The 23,884-nt window shown below is 43.6% G+C and overlaps 1 protein-coding gene across 1 annotated transcript in view; it reads left to right on the top strand.

Annotated features, from left to right (window-relative positions):
* The window catches only part of PLEKHG7 (pleckstrin homology domain containing, family G (with RhoGef domain) member 7), a 27,917-nt gene extending 5,305 nt beyond the window's left edge, over positions 1-22,612 (top strand). Inside the window, exons 5-14 of the mRNA XM_009581174.1 lie at positions 1,444-1,539; positions 3,940-4,035; positions 5,339-5,452; positions 7,111-7,285; positions 9,680-9,795; positions 10,591-10,684; positions 14,035-14,114; positions 15,510-15,669; positions 19,543-19,640; positions 22,335-22,612. Coding sequence (XP_009579469.1) covers positions 1,444-1,539; positions 3,940-4,035; positions 5,339-5,452; positions 7,111-7,285; positions 9,680-9,795; positions 10,591-10,684; positions 14,035-14,114; positions 15,510-15,669; positions 19,543-19,640; positions 22,335-22,442 — 1,137 coding nt within the window. The 3' untranslated portion in view covers positions 22,443-22,612. The remainder of the gene's footprint in view (positions 1-1,443; positions 1,540-3,939; positions 4,036-5,338; positions 5,453-7,110; positions 7,286-9,679; positions 9,796-10,590; positions 10,685-14,034; positions 14,115-15,509; positions 15,670-19,542; positions 19,641-22,334) is intronic.
* Positions 22,613-23,884: the final 1,272 nt, after the last annotated feature.

Here is a 23,884-nt window from a genome sequence, read left to right as displayed (position 1 = left end):
CTGCTGAATTTTAAGAGCTTTGAAATATGGACAAGAATACTACACACTGTTACAAGAACAGCTGCACTATTTACATTCATCACACATCAAAAGTTAGTGTACCCATTTAAAAGGATGGAAGCTTCCCTAAATATCTTCCTATCATTTTTCTCTTATTCTGCACAGACAATTTCTCTTTTCTTACTAGTCAAAGGAAAAAGGTTAGTGAAACATTTTCCACGTTGCTGAAAAGTTAGCCTTTTCAGCAAGAAGTACTAGAAGTCGTGCAAAGTAAAGGGAATGAAAAGAGGAGTGGGTTGAATTTGTCCTTGGTGGGGCAGAACAGGAAGGGAGAGGAAAGGGGACAATAGGACCAGCTATAGATCCAAGGCAGGATGGAAGTGTCCTTCCTTCTAGACTCTTTCTTCTGAGAAGATAAAAAATAATGGGTGAATCCTGGAAAGGGTGAGGACATGCAGGTCCCTTGGTGAGCCTGATGTAGGAAACCACAGACAAGCCTCAGCCAGCCCTGCGTGACCCAGAAACTATTCAGTCCGTGCCAACTTCCCAAACTCCCCTGCCAAAGAAAGAACCCATTGAACTGGGTAGCCAGTTTTACAGATACCTGCTACTCTAAGTACTTCCCAGCATAGAAATATTCCACTGATTTTAATGAATCTCCACAGGGAACTTTAAGACCACCGTAAATCCCCTTTAAGCTCTCAGGTCAACTGTTCATGGCAATTGAAGAATTACACAAGGCTAAGCAAACACTCTCACTAGCTCTTCAGTCTTGGCACCTGGGTGATGTTTTTTTCATTAATGCTTTTCACACATATACAAAAAATTCTACTCAGTAATCTACATTTTTTAAGCTTTTTCAGATTTAGGTCAGATTCAGCACAGCTCCAAGATCACCATCAGAGCTTAAATAATATAAAATCTTAAACAGCCAATAAATACACATGCAGTTTTCACTCAATACAGGTTAATAAAACAATCCAAACAGATGAAAAACCTTCATGAGCCCTCTACTTTTTTTTTTCCCATAGTAACTCTGAACAACTTACATAGCAGCAGATGCATGGGGTAGGAAGGAAAACATTTAGAAAGGTCATAGAAATCTGTAACTATGACTCTGATGTTATTAATTCTTTCACGCAGATCTGCAGGGGGCTCAGTTGCCCCTCTTCTGCCAGAGAGCACAGCAGGGACATAGCTGCCTCCGTGGCAGCCACAGAGACACCCCAGGGACATGACTCACACCCTCCTCCTCACACAAAGCCTAATATTTAGCCTTCAGGCAGGTCAGGAAAAGTTTCTCAGAGTGTCGTTTTCTGCCCTCCCCAAATCAAATGATCATTTCATGAGAATTACACTGCAAACATGTTCTTTTCAGGAAAAAAAAAAATAGATTGAATTGGCAAAAATAGTAAATAACATGGATTTGTTTTGTTTTTAAAGATATTTATGAACACTCTAAAATACCTCCAGAGTAATGAATTTCTCTTGGATGTGGATTTGTGGAGACTTTTCGCAAACTTAGAGGAGTTAAGCAAGGTGAGTAAAAAAATAAAAGTCTTACTGAGATCAGAAATCAACCAGCCCCATAAAAGGAGACAAGAAACCATCCACAAAGCTTCTATTCGGATTCAATGCTCACATTTGCAACTTCGCTCAAATAATTAATCTTTCCTTCATTTCTATTTGGTATATCACTGGGGGTCAAATTTCACCAGTGCAAATTATTCTCATGTGCCTCCAGCAGAAGATAAACAGGCATTTGAACATGGAGGAGAGCTCATCTGGCAGTTGTTCCTGAAGTAAACACGAGTTTGAGACTAATTCTCATAAGTAGCATCCTTTTAAAAGGATTTGCGAAGATAAACTCCAACTGCACAATCCTTACAGCAAAACAGTAAGAATGGCAAAATAATTACAACAAGTAGTTTCCTTTCGCAAAGAGAAAGGCACAAAGACTTTGCTATCTATTATGCCACTCCAGCAGAGCAAGCTAAAACAAAGCAATGACCACCCCTCTCCAGCTGGAGTTTCCCTCGGTGTGGGTAGGATATCTCCCACACAGACTGGATGCTCTGTGCTCATGTGCTACTAACCCTCCAGCTTCCAGGAGGAGGGAGACCACGAAGCTTGGCTGTGATGTGCTCCAGCTCTTTGCTGCTTGTGGCCAGTTGCTGGGAGACCATTTTCAGCTCCTGAAATTTAAAGGAACCCATAAGTCCAAAATAGCTTTTACGTAACTCTAGAAGAAAAACAGAAGTTTTTCTTAGCTTGAGAGCTCTTTTACAGAACACCTCACCCTTAATAGCAAAGTGAATTTTGGAAGGGGCTCTTCAGCTGCATAAGTTGAATGACTGCTCACAAGCCCTAAACCAGTTGCTTACTTCAAGTTCTTTCCCTTTTTTTTTCCCTAATTGTAATTCCCTTGCCTTAACAGTTAACAGCCCCCTCTTTAGCCAAAACAAGAAAACCAGGAAAGCTCTTCAGAGTAGGGACAATTAGCCAGAGCTCAAACACACGAGCGAGTCACCTCTGCTCAGTGACTGACCACACACCAGGTAGAATCATAGAATCATTAAAGTTGGAAAAGACCTCTAAGATCATCGAGTCCAACCTAAACCTCCCTTGGCGCAACTTGAGGCCATTTCCTCTTGCCCTAGCAGGTGAGCTGCTGTGAGTGACTACCTGAGCAGGTTTGGAGATACAAGGAAAGAGATTTTTAGCTGATGTGTTTCACCTTGCACTTGTTGTGGGCTAAGACTACACATGCAGCCAACTACTAGAGTTCAGTTGATGTGTGGTTGCTGATTCCTCCGTTCTTATTCAAAGAAAGGAGTAGGGTATATTGCTGTGTGCCATTTCGCGATCACAAAAGCTTTGAGCTTGGCTGGAGCTTGGTCATGTCCTTAGAGAATTATCTTTAATACATTTTCTATTTTGTTTTCTAATTTTGTTGTCCTTATTAATGAGGATGGTAAATTATCATTTATTATGCATACTTGTATATAAAATAGTGATCAAATGTAGGAGAAAGTAGCTGCTCTCACTGCCTTTTATGCCTTTATTTCACACATTTTACAGCATGCATTTCTTCTTAACAGCAGGCTGAATCCATGAAAAAATACATGCTGTAAAAGGTGTAAAATTTATCTTTGTCAAAATGAAAGAATAAGCATCATCCCATAAACAACCCTGCCCCCATAAACACACCAAACAAAGCAGTGTGTGCAGCTGCAACAGCAGTTCGGAGCAGTATCACAGAGGGTGATGTTCCCTTCTGGCCTAAAATTTGGCCTAAAGCTGAGCCTGGTCATGAATTTGTGTGCAAATAGTGTGTTCAGGAGGCAAGCGTGGGCTTAGGAGCAGGCTTTCACCCACATCTGACTGACAGCGTGGGCACCCTTGAATCCAGTGCAAACATATGAATTTAACTTATGGGGAATATGTGACATTTTATAGCATTTTATAGAAATTTCCCTCATTTCCAATAGCATGAAACAACCTCAAACTATAACAGATGGTATCTTTTTCAAATGACCATGAAGACTTCCTTAATTGTCACAGCTCTGTCATACACAATCAATGTTTTCCAGTAGACACTATTCATCCATTGTAATTTTTCATGTCAATTCATGTTAAATACAGCTGCTACCCTAAAATAAGTTTAAATGGAATAACTAATCTTGTTTCAAAGCTTTTGTCATACAAAAAGCTGTGACATTATCATGATGCAAGTGGGTATTTGTATAGATTTGTTTTAGCTTCTGACTAATTCCAGGCGTAATTCTGAAGCTAATTCTGGCAATGTCAGGGAGATAAGTATAAACACCCCACTAGGCTTGGAGCCTTTGAAGAGACCAGGAACGGGAAATAAAGTTGTTTTAAACTTAACTTCAGAAGATAACTGATGCTAATTTCTCTTTTTTTTCCCTTACTTAGATAAGTCTCAGTTTTCTGAAAACTTTTTTTGAAACTGTGAAGGAGCATGTCAGCAAGTCAGACTCTCCTATGGATTTCAGCTCCATACTCAGAAAGGTAACATAATTAGAAGTATTCTTGCTTAATATCAGCATGTCCTTGCAGCAGAGCATTTACCATAGCATGCAGGTGCTTTAGAGCAATCAAGTCAGTCAAGGACACGCCATCTGTCACAGGCAGTTTGGTCTCAGCCTCAAGCACCTCCTGTCAGTAGGATGTTTTTCTTTTTATTCATTGGCATGTTTGAGGTGGTCGTGGAAAGGTGCTCTGTGTGTGGAACAAAGTGTGGAAAGATTTTCCCTTCCTGGGGAACTGTAGCCCAGACCTTGAGGAGACTTTGCCACCAGCAGAGGTGAACTCCTCGCTCTATGGAAGATGTTTCCCTGAGACCAGACCCCAGCCCCACTGCTGGATGTTCCCTGCCTCCTTCCACTCCATCGCATAGATCCTTCCTTTACTCCACGGACCAGACCCACAAGTGTATTTAAGTGCTTAATTAAGAGATCAATGGGACTGAAATACCTCTTGCACTTTGGCCTGCATCTGCTAAGAAGATTGAGGCACGGACACAGCTGTCCTGCTGCTGCCAAGCACTGCCCTGCAACCCTTTCGGGCAGTCTGTGTGGTAAAGAAGGCAGTTGTCCAAACAGCAGTCTCCAGAGGCTCTATTTCCTGCACAACTTCCCAATGACTGAAAAGTTGGAAATATTAATACAGACAGAAAATCAATTCATGGACCTGAACTTACCCTAGCAGTAGAGGCCATTAGAAAACTTCCGAGAAAATACTACAACAGACCCTACCTCAGGGTTAGGATTTAAAAAAGGGAAAGGGAGGCTAGAGCTTGGCTTCTCACCCCCATTACCTCTGACTTCAGGCATTCTTCTCGATAATGGTTTTGGGAGACAGACAAAATCCCAGGCAAAACTGAGTTTTATCACGGGTGGCATTCAACATTTCTAAGAGCTATCAAATACACTCGGATATACAGTGACGTGTTGTATGAGGCCATGTAAAGCTGTTGCACAGACAGCGGTTTTTATCTTCAGCTTCTACATAAACTGCACATCGTTTATTTCTAATGAGAACAAAGTCTAAGAATGTTTCACACCTCTGCAGAGCTGTTAGAACTGTGCTCCCATGCATTGCTTGAGCACTGTTGTGGTTTTTTTACTACTTTACCACTTTTACTGCTTTTTAACTTGCCCTTTACTTTTTTAACTCCCCCTTTCCCTCTTCCCCTATTTTCGTTGGTATGAGGAAATCTCAGGTAAAATGCACATTACAAAACCAAAACTGTTGTTCCTCCCTTTGTCATGACATTTTTCTTTCTTGATAAGTTTCCAAGTCTTTTCTGCAGTTTTTCCAGGGTGACCTCTGCCAGACACACCAGATTTATTGCCTTAATTATACCTCTGCTGTCTTCTACTTGGAAAACCTGAGACAGAGGGAAGATTTTGGCATCTACCTGAAAGTAAAGTGATGGGTTTGTTGTTGTTGTTGTTGTTGTCGTCTTCAGCCTTTCTGCCTTATGACAGGATTTTAACAGCAGACTAGGAAAGTTCATTGGAAGCAAAACTGTGTAGATAGCATTTTACACAGATTTTTTTGAACTGCAGAGGGTATCGTAGATATGAAGTCACCCTTCTGAATGCATGTTACCCTGCACATGTGAAAGTCCATACTTGTAATTTAGAACAGACAAGAGGGGGAAGCCAGAAGGGAACAACTGGCTGCATTTTTACAGGCAGAAAATATGTACTGCCAGCCTCTATCATTCAGACGTTTCACACACAATCCCTTTACTTGGTGACCTCCACCTTAACAAAGTGAAATGGTTACAGAAAAAAAGAAACAAAAATCAAGCCACATTGTAAAATCTCTCTCAAGTGTTTTACTTTGATACATGTCCTGCATATCAGCTTGGTTTAGATGGTAGGTGGGAACACAGCATGTAGGGTATTATGTGCTTTAGCAGACGACAAGGCTGACACTCCCTGAGTACAAAACAGCCCCCAGCCTCTAGGCTATGCCACATCAGCAGTGACATACACAAACCTCAAAACTGGAGGAGTACAATGGCTTCCTTCTGCTTAAAGAAAGGGGTATATGATACAAGACAAAACAAGGGGAATAGAAATTCAGGAGCATGTCAGTGCTTTCATGTGTCTTGGGATGAAAGAGCAGGGTGGGTTTTGGCTGAGCCCCGGCAAGAAAACCGGGCTGTTTTCCTCGCTCACGGGTATTCGCCGACGCCTGTGCCCCCAGGGAGGAAGCAACGTCCTGGGTAGAACCGCAAGCAACCCCTCTGCAATGGCAGTGTTTTAGCTCCTCCTCCTCCTTAACCACAGATAAAGCAAACGTAGAACTTGGTATCAAAACACTACCAGTAAGTGAGCATCTACCTCCCCCTAAGGCTGGGAAGAGCTATCAGTGATGTCTTTGTAAAGTTACAGCACCTGAGCAGGTTCTGTCTTTGCCGACACCGCGTCTGCCTGAAGCAACAACCCCAGCCAGTGCAGCGGCGGGGCTCCCGGGAAGAGGGCTCTGCTCCTTCTGACTTATCGTTAGCACACCAGTGTGCCCTATAAATACTTAAGATTGATCTTCAACATTACAGGCTTAGAAAGAGAAACCTGAAGAAGTGGGCTTTTCTCAAAGGCAGCCCAAAACTTGGAGGACACCTCTCTGTAGCAGCCAAACTCTGCAGCTTTTAGGGCCCGGGAGTTTCACATCGCTTGCTCCCTGAGAAGGGTTTCATACACTCATGCCTAGAAAAAAGTTCCCCAGTGGGAAGTGGCAGGTGACCCTAAAACATAAGGTGGCCCTCAAACAGAACTGAGGTTTTCCTGATGAAATTAAAATGGCAAATAAATAAAAGCACCGCTTGATCTGCTAGCATGACCGCAGCATCTGAAATGGGAAGCAGCAATACAGAAAGCGAACCTGGAAGAGCGATGCGATTCCCCCTGTAGAGAGCCTTTACACCGCCCTTACTCTTAATGTGTGAGAAATTTATCTTTAATTAGTCCCTGTCTCATTACGGTCAGCTGATGATGCAGAAAACTGTTTGCTACCTCCCCACGAGGGAGAAAGCTGAGGCCTGAGGCAGGTTTTCCTTGTCTTCAGCAGTGGTGTGAACAAAACGAACAGTGCAGGAGACTGCATCTGCCGGAGCTGCTGGTCGCTCCTTTGCATCGACTGACGCGCTATCCCCTCCTCCTTAACAACATCTGGAAGAGGAGCACTGATGAAACAGAGAAAGACTTTATCTGGTCGCTTAAAGAGAAGGTGGAAAAATCCATACGTAAGTAGCTACGGTTAAAAGTCAAGTGTGCAATTAACAATTAGCAAATTATGTGGCCTTTTTGGGCATGTCCTTTGAGTGTGAATGGGTCCAGTCTCCCTGCAGAGATGCAATGAGGACGTGCATGCCTTTCTGCAATCCCGAGCCCTTCCTCATTCTGTAGGAAATGATCGGTGCCACCCTTGTGCTGTCAAAGCCTCTCTGAGCAAGGTCACAGGACTCACAAATCAGTGAGTCACTTGTATTTGCTCAGAATCGTCTGCAGTGACATGCAAACAATTAAGAGCAGATCACAGATTAGAACAAATCAAGAAAGATCTCAAACAAAGACATCTTTGAGTTGGATTTATGTCTAGGGAGGATTTGTTGGGGCTAATCCTTAATAGGATAAAATTGCGCTCACAAGGGGAATATTATGTCAGTGACCTTTCACTAAATGACAGGGTCCTACCATGTAAAGTAGCTGAAGAGCTATCTCAGCTACAGATTTTCTCTAGCTATTGTGGAAAAAAGAAGGGATTGGTACAGGAATATTTTCTTTTTCCCTGCATTTTCTTTTAAGTAAACAATTTATTAATTCTAAATATTTTATTAATTTAGTCTTGTTCAGGAAGCTATAAGTGCATCTCTAAGTGTCTTACGGTCATATAGTACATCAGCAGATAGGTTTATTCCCCAAAGGCCTCATGCAACCCCCACTGAAATCAAAGACAAGACAGTGCATCAGCAAAACACTTATCCTGCCAATCTTGGCAGGGAGAGGTGCCAGGCAGCGCTTCATCCTCACCAGCGGCACACCAGGGCCTTCAGCCACCCAGCATGGTGGCTCGCTCTCTGCCGCCATCCTTCTCCCCATCCTGGAGGCTGAGGGCTCGAACATCTCCCTGGGAGATGAGGCAGAGTGAGAGTTAACGTCTTCTAGAGACAGATAAATCTGGGACTCCTTCTTGGGTAAACACTCCAATGACAGAATTACCACCTAAAAGAGAGACTTGGGTTCTTTCTCTTCTTCCCGAGTCTTATGAGGAGTCTAGCTTAACGGCCACACAAGGAGCACACTTTTCAGCACAGAATGGGTCCCATAAGAAAATAAGATGTTTTTGTCACTAGTCTGGGGACTTTTTAGGTAGGTAGGTTTTAGTTTTAGGCACGGCCCCAAAAGACCATGGGATATCTGGGGAATATTACTGGCAAAGAAATAGGTCATAGAATCATAGAATCATTAAAGTTGGAAAAGACCTCTAAGATCATCGAGTCCAACCGTTAACCCAACACCACCGTGCCCACTAAACCATGTCCCTAAGCGCCTCATCTACACGTCTTTTAAATACTTCCAGGGATGGTGACTCCACCACTTCCCTGGGCAGCCTGTTCCAAGGCCTGACCACTCTTTCAGTAAAGAAATTTTTCCTAATGTCCAGTCTAAACCTCCCTTGGCGCATCTTGAGGCCATTTCCTCTCGTCCTATCGCTGGTTACTTGGGAGAAGAGACCAACCCCCCCCTCGCTACAACCTCCTTTCAGGTAGTTGTAGAGCGCGATGAGGTCTCCCCTCAGCCTCCTCCAGGTTAAACAACCACAGTCCCCTCAGCCGCTCCTCATAAGGCTTGTGCTCCAGACCCTTCACCAGCTTCCAGTGTTTAGATACCTCTGGGCCAAGGAAACCAAAAGTAGAAGGGTGACCCATCTTTATTCACAGACACCTGACAAAGATCTGCCTTCATTTTTTGATAAGTGAATCAGTGACATGAGGAAAAGTTGCAGTCCCAGCATTCCCTTTCTGGTGTATACGTATGCATGTGTGTGTGTCTGAAACCATTATTTGCAATATTACTCAACACAAAAATTTAAGTTGCAGGTCCATTAAAGTTTTCCCCATAATGGCCCTGAATCAGTAAAGACTTAGTCGCCATTTTTCACATTCTGAGCCACCCCCATCCCAGTTAAATATTTCAGTCACTTCTGGCACCACTTCCCCCGAAATTAATTCTCATTAATTTCAACAGTCTTTTGATCAGGCTGTACGTAATGAAAATTATTTTTCTCTCAGTACCCCAGACAGTTTAGAAAGGCAGGATTTTTTTTTTAAAGAACTTTTTAAGATTACAGTTTAATTGAGTTTTATATGATTCCCCCTGGTCCCCAGTCAGATTAGTAAACACAACCTTTTCATTTAGCAGTGAATTTAAACATGTTTGAATGCATGGTTTCAAATTCTGGCTCTGCTGACCTAAGAAGAGTTTAGGCGTTTTTTACAATGAGACCAAGATTTCATCTGGGGCTTCACATGTGAGGCACTTTGGCTTCCACTGGAGAAAAATCGGTATTCAGCATCTTCTAGAAATAGGACTGGTTTTGCCAGCCTTGGCAGTAACTGATGTTTCACATATTTCAGGGGATCTGGAAGGTAAAGTCAAGTGGTTGGACAACTTTCAGAAGTTCAGGCAGCTGCAAGAGGTCATAGTTTGGCCTCAGGTCTGGGATCGTGACAAGAGATTCTTTGTCCCAGAGGTAAGCGGTTTTTTAAAAGGCATTTTTCCTTGAGGAAGGTTTAGTTTCCTGTCTATCTTTATAGCATGGTCTAAAGCTGGCAGGTTGTCTATATTCTAGTTACTGGGGACGGCTCTGCTCTAACAGGAGCAGCTGCAGCCTGAGCACTGCGAACCCTGCAGCTGAACGCGCAGGCTGTGCGCAGTGCCTTGGACGGCAGCATGGGTTGCTCTCAGCTAGCACCCAAGAGAGTACGATCACATGATGCAGGAGGACTCTCCAGGGCTTGCTTTTCGGGGGCAAAATGAAATGGGATAGATGTAAGTATTACTACCTTTTTATAAGGATACAAAGTAGAAATTATTTGCCTCTTTCACTCCTCAAGCTGAGCCAAAGAAATTTCTATTTACATTTAAATAGCATTATAAAAAATTACACAGCATACCTGGGAACATCTGCACCTTTTGGCTGTGGTTACCCCCTTACCCATACAGACAGACTTTAAGCAGCATTATGGTAACATCATCAAGTGGGTCTCACCTCAAGGATTATGTCTGTTCACATGCAGGGCTGCAAAAACCATTAAACTCACTCCGGAAAAGAAAAACCCAGCTTAACCTTTCAAACGCATAAACACATTGAAGCAATAGGACTGAAGAAACACAGCCGCGCTCAGTTATTAACTGTGTGATGTATTCAGCCCGAGATAAGAGCACACGTGTGCTCAGTTTGTTTAACTCCTGGTTGCCTCCCAGTTCATAATCAGATATGCAAGATTCCCCATTCTCTCTCTCTTTCTCTCTTTTTTGGGTCAAGTGTTTGAAGCAAAGCTTAAGAGAAAACAGCAGTGAAAACATTTTGTCTTCAGCAAACAGACTTCTCCTTCATGAAGGGAGGCTAACGCTAGCAGGTAACGCCCCTACGTGTCCTGGTATCAGGAATTAGCTTAACAGAATCACATTTTGTTATGGCAGGTCCAGAATGAACCTCTGCAACAGTATTTGGATGAGGGAAAGAAAAAGCAAATGTACAGCTTGTCAGATAGAGACGGAGAAACAGCCAAACCGCCAAAAGGATGAGTAATCTGCATGATTGTTTATTGTCACATCTGGATATTCAGTCTGCCAGGTGCTGAAGAAATCAGCTTGACTGGCTGATTCCTATCACTCAAAGGGAGCGTTTTACCGTCACGTTCAAGAACGTGGCAATAGGAAAAAAGCAAGATTAGACTGTCCTATACAAGGTGCCCTACGTGCCTGGGGACCAATGTCAACATACCTCACCTCTCTGGCACCATATCCGCTACGTGTTTAATTGAAAATTACTGAAAAGTCCAGAAGTTTTTCCTATTTTTATTTCATACTTCATCTCTGCTAAGACTGCTGTTTTGATGGATACCTTGGAACAAGAAAGTGTTATCCTGCTGGGTGGCTTCCCTTTTATGAATAGAGCACTGATACAACGTGCCATTAACTCCACGGGTAGCATAGCGGTCTCACGAGAGCATGTTGATTTCTACAACGCTGCTCGCAGCTGTCTATCACTTTGGCAGGGCAGAGACTCGCATCTCTAGACACACAGGCACCATTTTGTAGCAGGGCAGAGGTTGCTTGCTGGGGAGCTGCTGCAGAATCTCTAGCTGTGCAGGAGAGGAGGATTCCCTCCTTGCACGAGCAGGAAACAGAGCCTGGGCAGTTTGGAGAAGACCATCATCTGAAAGGGTGCTGGAAGCTGCGTGCCACGGTGGCTGCAGGGCTGTAGCAATGGTTTGACAGAAATGAGCACAGCCCACGTCTTACATTTCCTTCACCACCTCCTCAGGAGCAGAGGCGTAGAGAATAAGCACGCAACGCTTTCTGTCGCCCACCACCATTATTACCGTTACAAAGGGAGCAGCAAAAGGGACACAGTCCATTTTTCAGTGTTTTTGTTTTCCTTCTCACGTGAGGAGAATTATAGTAGCAGAGAAGGCAGCACAACACCAGGGACATGGGGAGCAGAAGAAAAGGTTGCTGCTGATGTTTAGGGGGTGGCGGGCAGAGGATAAAGAAAGCCACTGATCCTGCCAATGCTTCCCTCTGCACTCATTGCTCTCTTGATGAGACATGAGGCCCCAACACAGGAGGTAAGGGTGGCCATCGGGTATCCACATTTCTTTCTGCATATGTAATTAGAAAATGGAGAAGGAGGTATGAGCATAACTCTTACACACCAAGACAGCCAGATGCCTGCAATCTGCAATATAAAAGTGCCTGGCATTTGGCCCCTTGTCTGAATGAAGTATCTTTCAAGACAAAAATGAAATCACAAGTCAAATATAATGCTGCACAACAGAAAGAAGCATGTCCTAAAGTCACCACTCAGAACAGACTCACACAAATTTGGTGTTAAGATGAACTGTGCTTGTTTGAATGAAACTGAGATCACTGAGACCACAGTTGCGTGGTTTTTTTCGTAATCCTGTAATTGAGAATAGGAGCAGCTGAGAGAAGTGGGTTTGTTCAGATGTAGGAAGAGAAGGTTCAGGGAAGACATTACTGTTGTCTTCAACTGCCTAACGGTTGGTTTAAGGCAGATGGAGCTAAAAGCATGTTGGAGTTGCATGCAGAAAGGATGAGACATAACAATGCAAGTTGCAGCATGGGGAATTCCCCCATTAGATATTTGGAAAAACTTGTTAACAATTAGGGTGGTCATATATTGGTACAGGGTACCAGAGGTTGCAGAGTCTTCTTTCTTGGACATATTCAAAATTTGACTGAACAACCTGCACTAGCTTGGCCTGCTTGGAGCAGTGGGTTGGACCAGAGACCTCCAGAGGTTCCTTCCAACTGATGCCATTCAATGACTTTGTGAACACAGTGTAAATCAAAGAAACAGAAAAGCTTGTCCACAGCAGTAGACAGAGTTTACAACAAATAATTCTTTCCTGTGTAACACTCATAAAAGCCTACTGTTGTACAAGAGATGCTGTGGTGAACCCTCTACGAAGTTTTTGACTTCTACCCTTACAGAAGGGTAGTTTTTATAAGATGTCTACTACACATTAACTTGCTTTTTTGTAGTCTTCTGAATCTCCAGTGGCACGCAAGAAGGTCCTCGTTGTAGTTTCTTTATTATCCGTGCAGCTGGCTGATCCATGACCTAGTTAGAATTTTAATTTTCAGTAGTTACTGATGTTGCTTTGCGCAACATTAATGATACAAGAAGTTTTCAAGCCAAGCCTTTCAGGAAAGTATTTTAGGATCCTGCAAGATTGCCTGGAAGCAATAGCTCTGACCAACCCCATTTGCTGTGAAGAGTAGCTGGGCATTTCATGCCTACTTTTCACGCCCAGAGGTGCCCTATTGGTACAGAGTACCCAGAGGACGGATTATAAAGGATAAAGACTGTAGCAGAGAAAGGAGGTGACTCTGGAAGTGAAATAGGACAGCAAGTTGGGACCAAAAAGGGAAATGAAAGAAAGATTCATGGAAAGGGATAGAAGGAGCCATAAACAAGGAAGAGGTCAAAGGACGAAACCCTGCAAATCCAGTAGAGAGTCCAGGTTTCCTGCAGGAAGTTGCTTAAAAAATTACTCTTGCTTTTGTTAAATTGCTCCCTATTATTTATTATAATAATACCTGAGTTTTCAACATGGCTTGGAGATCAACCTGAGAGACTTTGAAGCATTCTCATAGACATTTGTTGTTATATTCTTCACATCCTCGTGACCTCTAAGCTAGGAAGAAAAGATAAGCCAACACTATTTTGTGTTGTTTTTGAAAGGCTTTTGTGATGCTATCAATTAACATTTCATCGCTGCAAAAGCCTGTGAAGAGCACAGCATACCAGTATTTAAAGGTACCAGGAAAAGGTAGCACTTCCCTATTTCTTTATCTCTGCCATTTTCAGAAGGTTCACTGTTTACCAGGTAGGATTTGCTAATTTATAGCGTGCTGATTGTTGTAATTGTAGGTACTCCAGGTGATCCAGATCACTTTTCCTGGCAGGCAAGTAGTTGTTTTATCATAATGAGGTAACTGCTACAAGGTACAAGCATTAGTAGCTAAAATCATAAAGAGACATAGGATTTTTTTAAGTGCTGCATTTGAGAGTGCAGACTAGGGGATGAGTAGTTGTGTACTGTGTTGGAAACCATGATGCTTTCTTAAAAGCATTTTGTAAGATGCAGTGATTCATAGATGTGCCTCATCTTAGAAGTAGCAATTCCTTAAAATAATCACACCATCAAACTGATTTTTTTGTTTTCCTCCCCAGAAAGCACAAGACTCCTTGACGTCTACCTCTTCCTATTTGATGATTTCCTATTAATTACTAAAATTAAACGTAACAAAAAGGTAATAATGGATAGAGATATACATGGTTGTGGTTGTTATGATTTTTAGCTTGGTAAATATTTTGAATGTACTTTGGAAGATTGATCTAACAATAAAAATACAAGATGACTAATCAGCATGAAGGACAGGTGATACTTCCTTATGCTGACAGCAAATCATAACACTAATTCAAAACCCTGCTTCTAGGTTCAGTATGTTACAGGAATAGTATGACAGGCAGAATTTACGTTACAAGACCTTCGTATTTCCTGGTGGTGTTTTGATGCTGGATTCCTAAAGCTCAGAAAAGTTTTAAGAATGTAAGAAGTTTTCTAATGCTCCCCTCATGACTCAGTCCAGCAACCTGAGAAATTTTTATCCCAGAGATATCAGAACTGTTGGAAAGAAGTAAAAAAAAAAAAAACAACACATGAAGAAAACAGGAAAATGCTAAAATACATGGAAGATTGGCTTTATTCTCAGTTCCAACACAGCCTGCTGTATGTGTCCTCTCTTTGCCTTGATTTCCCCTAGTTTAAAATGGGGATATACTGACTCTTCTTAAGAAAATTTTTATTGATGAAAGATGCTATATAGAGAGAGTTCTATAGATGATAAATACCTGTATTTAGCTACCAAAAAAAATGCACTGGATGACCTGAAATTCCTAAAGCTTCAGTATAGGAGTATATCTAGCTAATTAAGTTTGTGAAGATGATGTAAATTAAGTTTGTGAAGATGATGTAAATTAAGGCTAAGCACACCTGTGCTAAAACTCAAGAAGTTTGTGCCTGATTTAAAGACTTTTGGGGGGGGGGGGGTTTAAAGAAGCACCTGTTCTGCCTTTGTAGGAGATAGAGAAGGCATGCAGTGAGAGATGGTAGAACAGCAGAACCATCCCATAGCACAGGGGGGAATGAAGGGAGGAGGGATTCAAGGGGCCTGGTGCCCACAGGCAAGTCTTTTTGAGGGTTGCCCCACGTACGTGTGTTGGTGAACCTTCTGTGAGGGGCTGCGACCCATATCTGGAGCCCCAGCAATTGTGTGTTCTGCAAGTATGCAAGGGGAGATGGGGAAATGCACCTCCAAGGAACAGAGAAGTCGTCCTGTTATTAGAAGAAGTGGGGAGGGGCAAGGAGAAGGGGGGAAAAAAAAGACCTTTGAACACCTTAGACTGACTGTTTTCTGTCTGTGGACTTGTATTGTGTTTCTATTTTCTATTGTGGTTTTTCAGTACAAGGTGTGACCTGGCAGGAGAACTCCAGGTACCAATGAGTTTTTCTGAGGTTCCTCAGGCAAACAAGCTGTCTGAGTACCTTTGATAAGAGAAAACACGTAATTTAGGGCTGTTTAGTGCCTATACTTCATGAGCAGATGGCAGACAACCAGCTAACCAGCTTCATTTTCTATTCCCAGAAACACGGGGGCTCAGACACCAGCTTAATCCCTGTCTGTCCTTCCCTCACTCCTGAGCTGCAGTCCTTCATAAGAGAGGGTGGGTTTTGCACAGTCCTAGACCAGCCCATCCCGCTAGACAGACTGATACTGAAAAACATTGACCCCGTCCACGTTACAGGTACGTGCCCACGTGCATTTGAACGTCTTCATAAATACGACCTCAATGCATTGCGTACGCGGCAGCGTAAAGATAAGACGCTGTTTGCCCACAAACCACCCCCGGATGCCTGGAGTGCAAACGCCGGTGCCTCAGCGCTGTTTGGCTTCCCAGCTCTGCTCTTACTGCGAGGCATGACCTGCTAACACAGACATTACGCTCCGTGTCCCGCTGCCTCTACAGTGACTCTCACATACACACCAGCGACTGTCCAATATTATCCATTCACCCCTAAGGAGGTATCAAGACTCCAATGACTTCTTTCTCACGAACCAAGCATTTCCTTGCCCTAACTGTCCTAACACACTCTGTTAAACCTCTATCAATCTCTTTCCCAAGTCCATTTTCGATTCTGTAGTAGTTATGCAGCATTTTTTCAGTTGTCCCACTGCCCAACACCCCAGCGCACTGCTCTCCTGGGTGCACAGCAGCAATTCTCAAGGAGGCTGGAGAGGAGATTTACCTCCTGCTGCTGCTCCTACTCACCTCCCCACCAGCTATTGAGAGGTTGGAAATCGCCCACCATATGTCAACGCTTCCTCGCTCACAGACATCCAAACGCATCACCAAATTGCCCCAATAACATCTGCTGCTGTGTCCTAGGGTGGGGACGGGAGGAGGACTGATCTCCACAGAGAGTGACCAGCCTTACCCTGCCAAAACAACATCCCTGGAGCCCCCACATCAGAGCTTGGGTGAGGGAGCAGGCATGGAAAATCAGGCCTTCCCTTGGTCTGAGCCACTCATGCAGGCTCTCACACACCTCAGTCTAACAATGCCCAGATCCCAGGAGCCTCTTGTACCAAAGAGAAATAAGAAAAATTCAAATCTCCAGGCTCCAGGGCCTGTCAGCCATCCTAATCCTAAAGACTGGGAGGAAAAGCTCAGGGAGACACAGTGCTCTGTAGGAAATAATAGATATGGAAAATAAACCTAGACCCTGTAAAATTTATGACAACTTTGAAATATATTCACCCAGAGTAATTAGCATTCAGCATCAATGCTGATAGGAAATAAAGGTAGGCAATAAAAGGCAAATTACTAAAGATGAGATAAGGGGATGAACACAGAGAAGAATAACCTTTTTTTTTTAAACGTGCTCCAGGCACCATCTGTCTGCCTAAGGACTCTCCCTCCCAACCCAGCAGAAGTGAAGCAAACGCAGCGGCCGCCTCTCGCCTGCGGGGTGGAGGCGGGGGCAGCCCCGCGTTCCTGCCTAAGCCCAGACTAGATGCAAGGTCGACGGCTTCTGGGTGCTGGAGAGGGCGGTGCAGCCACCCTCCGGTTTGCACATACAAGATTGGGCATAAAAGCCATAATGGAGATGGAAATAAGATTTTGGGATTTATTTTCCAAGCCAGCATTTCCTACAGTCAGAGATTTCTAACCAGGGTCCTTCTATCCCCGTGATCCAGCTGCAACCAGCAGAATAGACAAAGTGACCTGCTTCATCCCAACCCAGGCTCTGGCCACTGGTTATGGCCCTTCCCTGCACTCTGGACCTCATGACTGACTTCTCTCCCATATATTCCTACCAGCTTTATTACAGCTGTAGCTATGGCAGTCTCCATTACTTACCTGTAGTCTTTTAACACCTTGGAAGGCCCATCCTAATACAGGATTTTTATTGTACCTTAGGGTACAATAAAAATGGTGAGAAAAATGACTATAGGGAGCTTGCAGTTCAGATTTCCACCATTTTGTGTAAAACAACAAGCAAAACTTCCATTGTCAATGGAAAATGTCCCTTTACAGGAGAGAAAAAAAAAAAAAAAGAAAAAGATTAAATATTGTCAGGAATGTGTGACCTTGGGGAATGCTGCCAATTTATTTGCAGTCTCAAGGAGACTTTTACTACTGGTGGCAGTATAAAAGATTAGTTAGCTTGTTCTCAGAAAGGGCAGCATGTGACTTGTAGTGATCCATCACGTTAATCAAAAAATGAAACCCTGATTTTTGATCTAAGAAGTACTTTTGCATCCATTAGTTTGCTGAGGGTTGATCTCGCTTTGGAAAGAAACATACCTCAATACAAGGACTAGGAAAAAAATATATATATTGCAATATCATAGCTTTTGGCAGCAGGCAAGAGGCTGATAATTATGCAGAATAATTCTAGCCCAAAGCCTGCTACGTGTCAGTGAAGGGATAAGAGATACAATGCTGTGCTCGTAACACTGGGAAGCTACCCTAAAAGCAGAACTATCTGAAAACGCCAGGACTTTGTAGAAGAGATGTAACTTTACATCTAAGTGTAATAGTAGGAAGACCGTAAGCAACTTTCTGATTAGGAAATCACTTTCCTTTTAACATTCTGCTCTGGATTTAATCTTTGCAATTATTTATTATTGCTCCACTAATAATGCTTTACACCAAGTATTGAAGGGGCCAGACCTATCGGTATGTCGCTATCTCAAAGACTGGTAATCTTTACAGCCACAGACTTTCTTTTAGAAAACATTACTGAGAGCTTGATGCCAAGCATTGCCGAGAAAATTCATTTTTGGAACTGTAAAGTTGTATTTCCCATTGACCACAGACAGACAGAAGGCATGAGTTCTGAAACATACCTCCTCTGCTGCTACAGATTTCCGCTGCTAACTGATTTGTTGCAGTAATTTAACCAGTCTGTGCTCCGCTTTCCTCTTCTATGAAACTAGTATTATGGTACACTTTATCTTCCAGAAACATTTTGAGGTCTGACTGTAGAGCACTTGGAAATGCTTGGACAAAGAAGCATTACACAGCAGCAAGATATTCTACATAGTACAAGGTTTCGGAGTAAACTATATGAACTAGATAAGTTTATCAAAAAAGATATGTCAAGTGCAGGAGGCTCAGAAAAACGCTTGGCAGCTCGAGATCTGTGCTCTCCTTAGGCTGCACGGGTTCAAGAGCTCAGGGCCACCGCTCGCGGGGAGGCAGTCCCGCACCTCGCTCGCCGTTGCTTCGTTTACAGCAACGTCAACTCCAGCTAAAAAAAAGCAACGCCACGTGAATCCAGTGCATTACAACAGGTTCCTGCCCCCCCCCCCCTGCCACAACCAGCCCACCCAAGTGTGCCTGCCGTCTGCCACAGGATTTTGGCTACCTGAAGATGCTTTCCCCTCCTCTTCCCCCAAGCTTGCTTCAAAGCAGACTTCAGCCACTCCCTCACTCCGGACCATGCGACGTTGGTGCCGATTCATCTCCTTGCAGGGAAACCTGCCCTGTAATGCCCAAAGTCATCTGCAGGATCCAGGAGATGCTGCTGTCACGTCCAGAGTCACCGATTAACTTCTGCAGAAGTTTGGCAGGAACCGAAGGGCTGCTGGCAACATGCCCGGCCCTGCGAGACGTTGCTGGCGGCAGCCGACCGGGGGCACCCCGGGCAGCAGCGCCGGCTCGTGCACGTGCCCCAGGGAGAGCCCAAACCCCCCATCAGCCCGGGTGCAGCCACTTCCCTACGTAGCAGCCATCGTACGGACCTGTTTGAAACAAAATTAAAATGGGGCCTTTCTCGTTAATTTCTGATATTTGTTTTTCCTCTAACTTCAGTTATGATTTAGTCCACTTTGAATGGAAACTTCTCTTACTGATCCTCAGCTAGACTCAAAAGCACCTTAGCAGCACAATGATAAAGTAATTAAAAATAAAACAAATGCAAGCAGAATTAACTTTCTGAAATAACAAAGCTTCCCACACGACAAAAAACTAACCCTATCAGGGTGCATTGCCCTATTAAGAATCAGAAAAGATGTATCATTTCTTCAATCATAATCAGACAACATGATATAAAATTAGACTGACAGCTGCATGAGGGAATTTATATAATTCCTCCATATTTTTCCACAGTCTTCAGCCTGCGAAATGCTTTCCTAATACAGCATGAAAATAGGTATCGTCAGTGCATAGCGGTCTTCTTGCTACAAGCTCAGACAGAGACTGCCAAGGTAAGTAGCACATCTTTTTTTTTCTTCACTGATTACACAACTATGCTTTCCCTAAAGGGACATCTCAGCCTAAAAGTGGCCGTGCTGTGCTAAGAATCTATTACAGTTGTGACATTCGACCAAAACCAAACCAAAACAAAATAACACCCCAGTGTTCTGGCTCACACATTTGTTACAGAATTTTTGCTGTTGAACATGTACCAATTTTATATCAGGGTTGATAGCAGGTCATATTCTTGTTGAAAAACATTATCATTTCTGATTGCTAAAAAAAAAAAAAAAAAAGCCATTTCTCATGTCACAGAAATGAAGACCGTCAGCCCCTCCAGAGAAGTCAACACCAAAACAACCCCCCCACACCCAACTCATATGCAGTAGTACTCAGATCAGAAAACCGTATCGTGCTCATCTACGCACGACACACATCTTGCAATTTCAGATTGAACAGATGGTATGATTAATTCCACTGTTACATAAATTTACCCCTCATTTTCACACCACATCACATTTCTAGTAACAGTGCTGTATATAACATCTGAAAGTGTGGTAGGCACTTCACAGAAGTATTTTTTTTTCTCCTGTGAGTTGAATTTCACTCTCTAATACCTCATGCACAGAAATTTGACTACCACTAACAATAATTCTTACAAGTAAATCACGTAGATAGACTTTTTCAGGGAAAAGCAATGACTGAATTCTTTCCATTTCCAAGTCACTGGTTGGTACTTGGAACAGATATCTACTCAAGAAGTCATTGCCTTCTCCTGTTATTGAAATATTACCTTTCCCTTCCTAAGCTGCCTTCACACCAGTTGGCTACCATCTTCTCAATGTCTTCTAAGTCCAGTTTATCAAAGGAGTGAAGCAAAAGGTTCTTTTCACTTGGATGCGGTGGCATTATTGCGTTTTGTTGACTTTGGGTGCCCTGAGCCCTAGGAAAGGTAGACTTTCCAGCACTGGTTGAATGAAGTGAACTACCTTATCTCAGCTCCCAAGAAGCCCAATCTCAGTATGATCAATAGATTTTTTAAAGAAACTTTGCTAGCCAAGATGAGCTTATGGGTTTAGCTGACACGATTCTGCAAGGCAGAAAGGAAGATGTTCTGGATAAGACTGATACGGGTGAGGACCGTCAGACCAGGTCCTGGAGCTAGCTAAGCTGTATCAAAAGGGAGACAGCAAACTGAATGAAGCCTTACGTGTCATATTCCTGTTGACTCGTCGCAAGCAGAGGGCTGTTACGTTGCGAGCTACCTCTTGGATCTCCTGATTTTTGTGAAGTGCCTGCCTCTGCTCCCAGCTCCCTTGCAAGGCTCAGGCTCAGCCTGCCTGCCTCTCGCTGCCATACTGCGCTCTGCCGATTGCACGGGAACGCACGCAATGCATGGAACGTAGACGCAGCAAATTCCTTGCCCCACTCCCACCTCTCTCTCAGAGACCCAATGTTCAGCAGACAGGTGAAAACACAGACCTGAAATACGCTGCTGTTGCTCATCCCACCCGTACCACTGTCCCCCTGTGCTCTTCCCCCCCGTCCCATGCTCTCCTCTCTGAGCCTTGAAAAGCTCAACAGTTTAAATCCTGCCTCCCACGGGTCCACTGCTGCCTGGCAAACCCCTGTGTAACCACCACCACCACCACCACGGCACTGCGCATGGGGCCCTCCTCAGCCAGCAGCTCCAGAGGGGCCAGAGCCACCGCCCCGTGCCACAGCCAGGCACTGCGCTCTGCCTCTTCTCACGTCCTCTGCTGGGACTCCTTAGACCTCCAGGTCATCCATTTTATCTCTCCAGCTCTCTATTTTTCAAAGCGATGTTTTTAACTCACTCAGGGTGTAAACACACAGAAGAAACAACCAGATGGGTCAATAACAAAATTCATGAATCCCAGTGTAGCATGAAGTAGAACAGCCTGCCCCCTCCTCATGCGTTTCTACCCTTTGCATCAAAGCTCAGTGTCTCTACGTGCATTACAGCAGGGAGAGCAGCCCCTGACTAGGCAAAATAAAAATCCTGGGGTGGGCGAAGCACAGCTAGACCTTAAGCTCGTATTGCTGCCAACTAATTTGTAATGTCTAATCATAGCAATTCAGAGACAACTCAGCTTCTGCGACCCAGACCATCTGGACTAGCACAGAGAGAAGGAAGTCAGGTATTTGAAATCCACCTCTCCAGCCATCACCCCCTGCCCTCAAACCTAGATGACAGCAGATATAGAGCTGAATGCTGTCAGCGTGATGCTAGAAACTGAAATTCATGTGGCAGCACATGACAGATCTCGGAGAGGGACAGAACTTGTGATGCTGATAGTACTGGGGCTGTCTTAATCAGAGGAACAAGGAGCCCAAACTGCAGGGACAGCATTGAACTAATAAATATTACACAAAAATGGGTGAAATAGCCTGCAGCAAACTTCACCACTACAAGTAAACAGAGCATTTAAATCCTATCTTCCAACCAAAAAGGAAACCTTCACTGCAAATCCCTGGCCCCAGACACAGACTTCAGTGGCGTGTAGTCGCCTGAGCAACTGGGAGAGACTCAGTTCTGGGATAATTCATGTTCACTTCAGGAATCATGAGAACAGGCCTGAAGAAGGGCTAAATAAAACTAAGGGTTCTGGGTGTTTATGTAACTGAATTACTGGAAATTTTTAAGATTGTCTTGGTTTATAAATTATTTTTTCTTGTTACAGAAAACATGGATATCACAGATAGAAACAGCAATCTCCAATTACACCACGCAACATGAAACCAAGAAAAGCACTGCTTTCTGCTTCCCAGCTGAATCCTCTGAAATTTAATGTCAGCAGAGCACCAGCAGAGCCAGTGGAAGACTATTGCGGTGATAACACAGTTATTTCTTCCAGCATGCCTTAGGTTTCTGAAGCTAACAGATTTCTGACTTGACTAGAAAGAAGTGAGGAGTTTTGACCACAGGATGTAGGAATAAACTGGAGGGGGAAAATGAGCCATGCAATAAATGTATCGCTCTTAGATGCTCCTTTGCTTCAGCTGGGGGAAGGCTCTTGGTATCCAGGGAAGCTTTAATACAGCTTGTCATTTCCTAGAAAGTGGGACAGGGGAGAAAAACCTATGTTGGTGAGGAGAACTTGTTCACCAGAAAAGTCTAGAAGGGTTATTCCAAGATCATTCAAACTGTATTAATGAAATTTAAAATGTGTAGCCATAGGTCCCAATAGTTATGCTTCTCTACCTACTAAACTATAATATCACAGAATGTTTTTTGCATTAACATTGAACTTGTGGAGGCAAATCAGTAAAAGCATCAAAAGTCGTGTTGACTCCCCATAGATTTTTAAAATGACATGATTTAAGTTTCTTTGAAAAAGGTCATAATTACATATAACATTCAGTCAAACTAGAGATGCTATAGAATATACAAAAAGAAAGAACAAAAGTGCAATGATGCCCTGCTTATTGGGATTTTTTTTTTTTTTACCTGAGGTTTTCACCACTTTATTAACAGCAGATCTGTCATTATGCATTGTTTACACCCATTGCAGCCTTTAGAGTTCAAGTTTGCTTCACAAACTTGAGTGTTCCTTTTGCATTAAACCATTCAATACTTCACTGCTATCCCAGATCTGTGGTCCACATAGCAGAAGTGTGCCCGTTAATCACTTTTCCCCCCCCTCTTTTTGAGGTACTGAAAAAGACCCACAGAACAGCCTGAAGCTTCTTGCCACAACATTCATACAGGTTACTACCACGGAAGGAGGGTGCTCCCCCTAGATTAGCCATAGTCAAGAGAGAAAGGGAGACTTCCCTAAAGCTACTCTAAGTGACTGTCACTTCTCCCACTTTCTGTCCCCGATCGGCTAGACCCCCTCAGCGGAAAAGTTAGCCCTTAGAATATCCTCTCTGTATCAGAAATTACTTCAGGTGGAACTGAACAGAGAAGCCACACAGATAAGGACTATGCTGAAGAATGTAGCAGCGCCATTCCAGTTGTTCACATTATTCACGGAGAAGTCAGCATTCACTTCGCATTCACCTCTACTCCACAATTGAATTAGTCATGAGTTCAAGTGTTGCCCCTAACCCCGCTCCTCCCCAGCTCCACCCATGAGGATGTGGTGGTACAGTTTATCCACTTGAGCTGGATACATACAAGCTACGGCCTGGAGGCTGTATGTATGTATGTATGTATGTACGTACGTACGTACGTACGTACTTACCTGGTTCAGCACCCTCCAGATGCAGCCTAGGACACTGTGGTCAA

This window comes from Fulmarus glacialis, unplaced genomic scaffold (assembly GCF_000690835.1).
Source record: "Fulmarus glacialis isolate BGI_N327 unplaced genomic scaffold, ASM69083v1 scaffold22227, whole genome shotgun sequence".
NCBI lineage: Eukaryota > Metazoa > Chordata > Aves > Procellariiformes > Procellariidae > Fulmarus > Fulmarus glacialis.
This window is presented reverse-complemented; position numbering and strand designations above follow the sequence as displayed.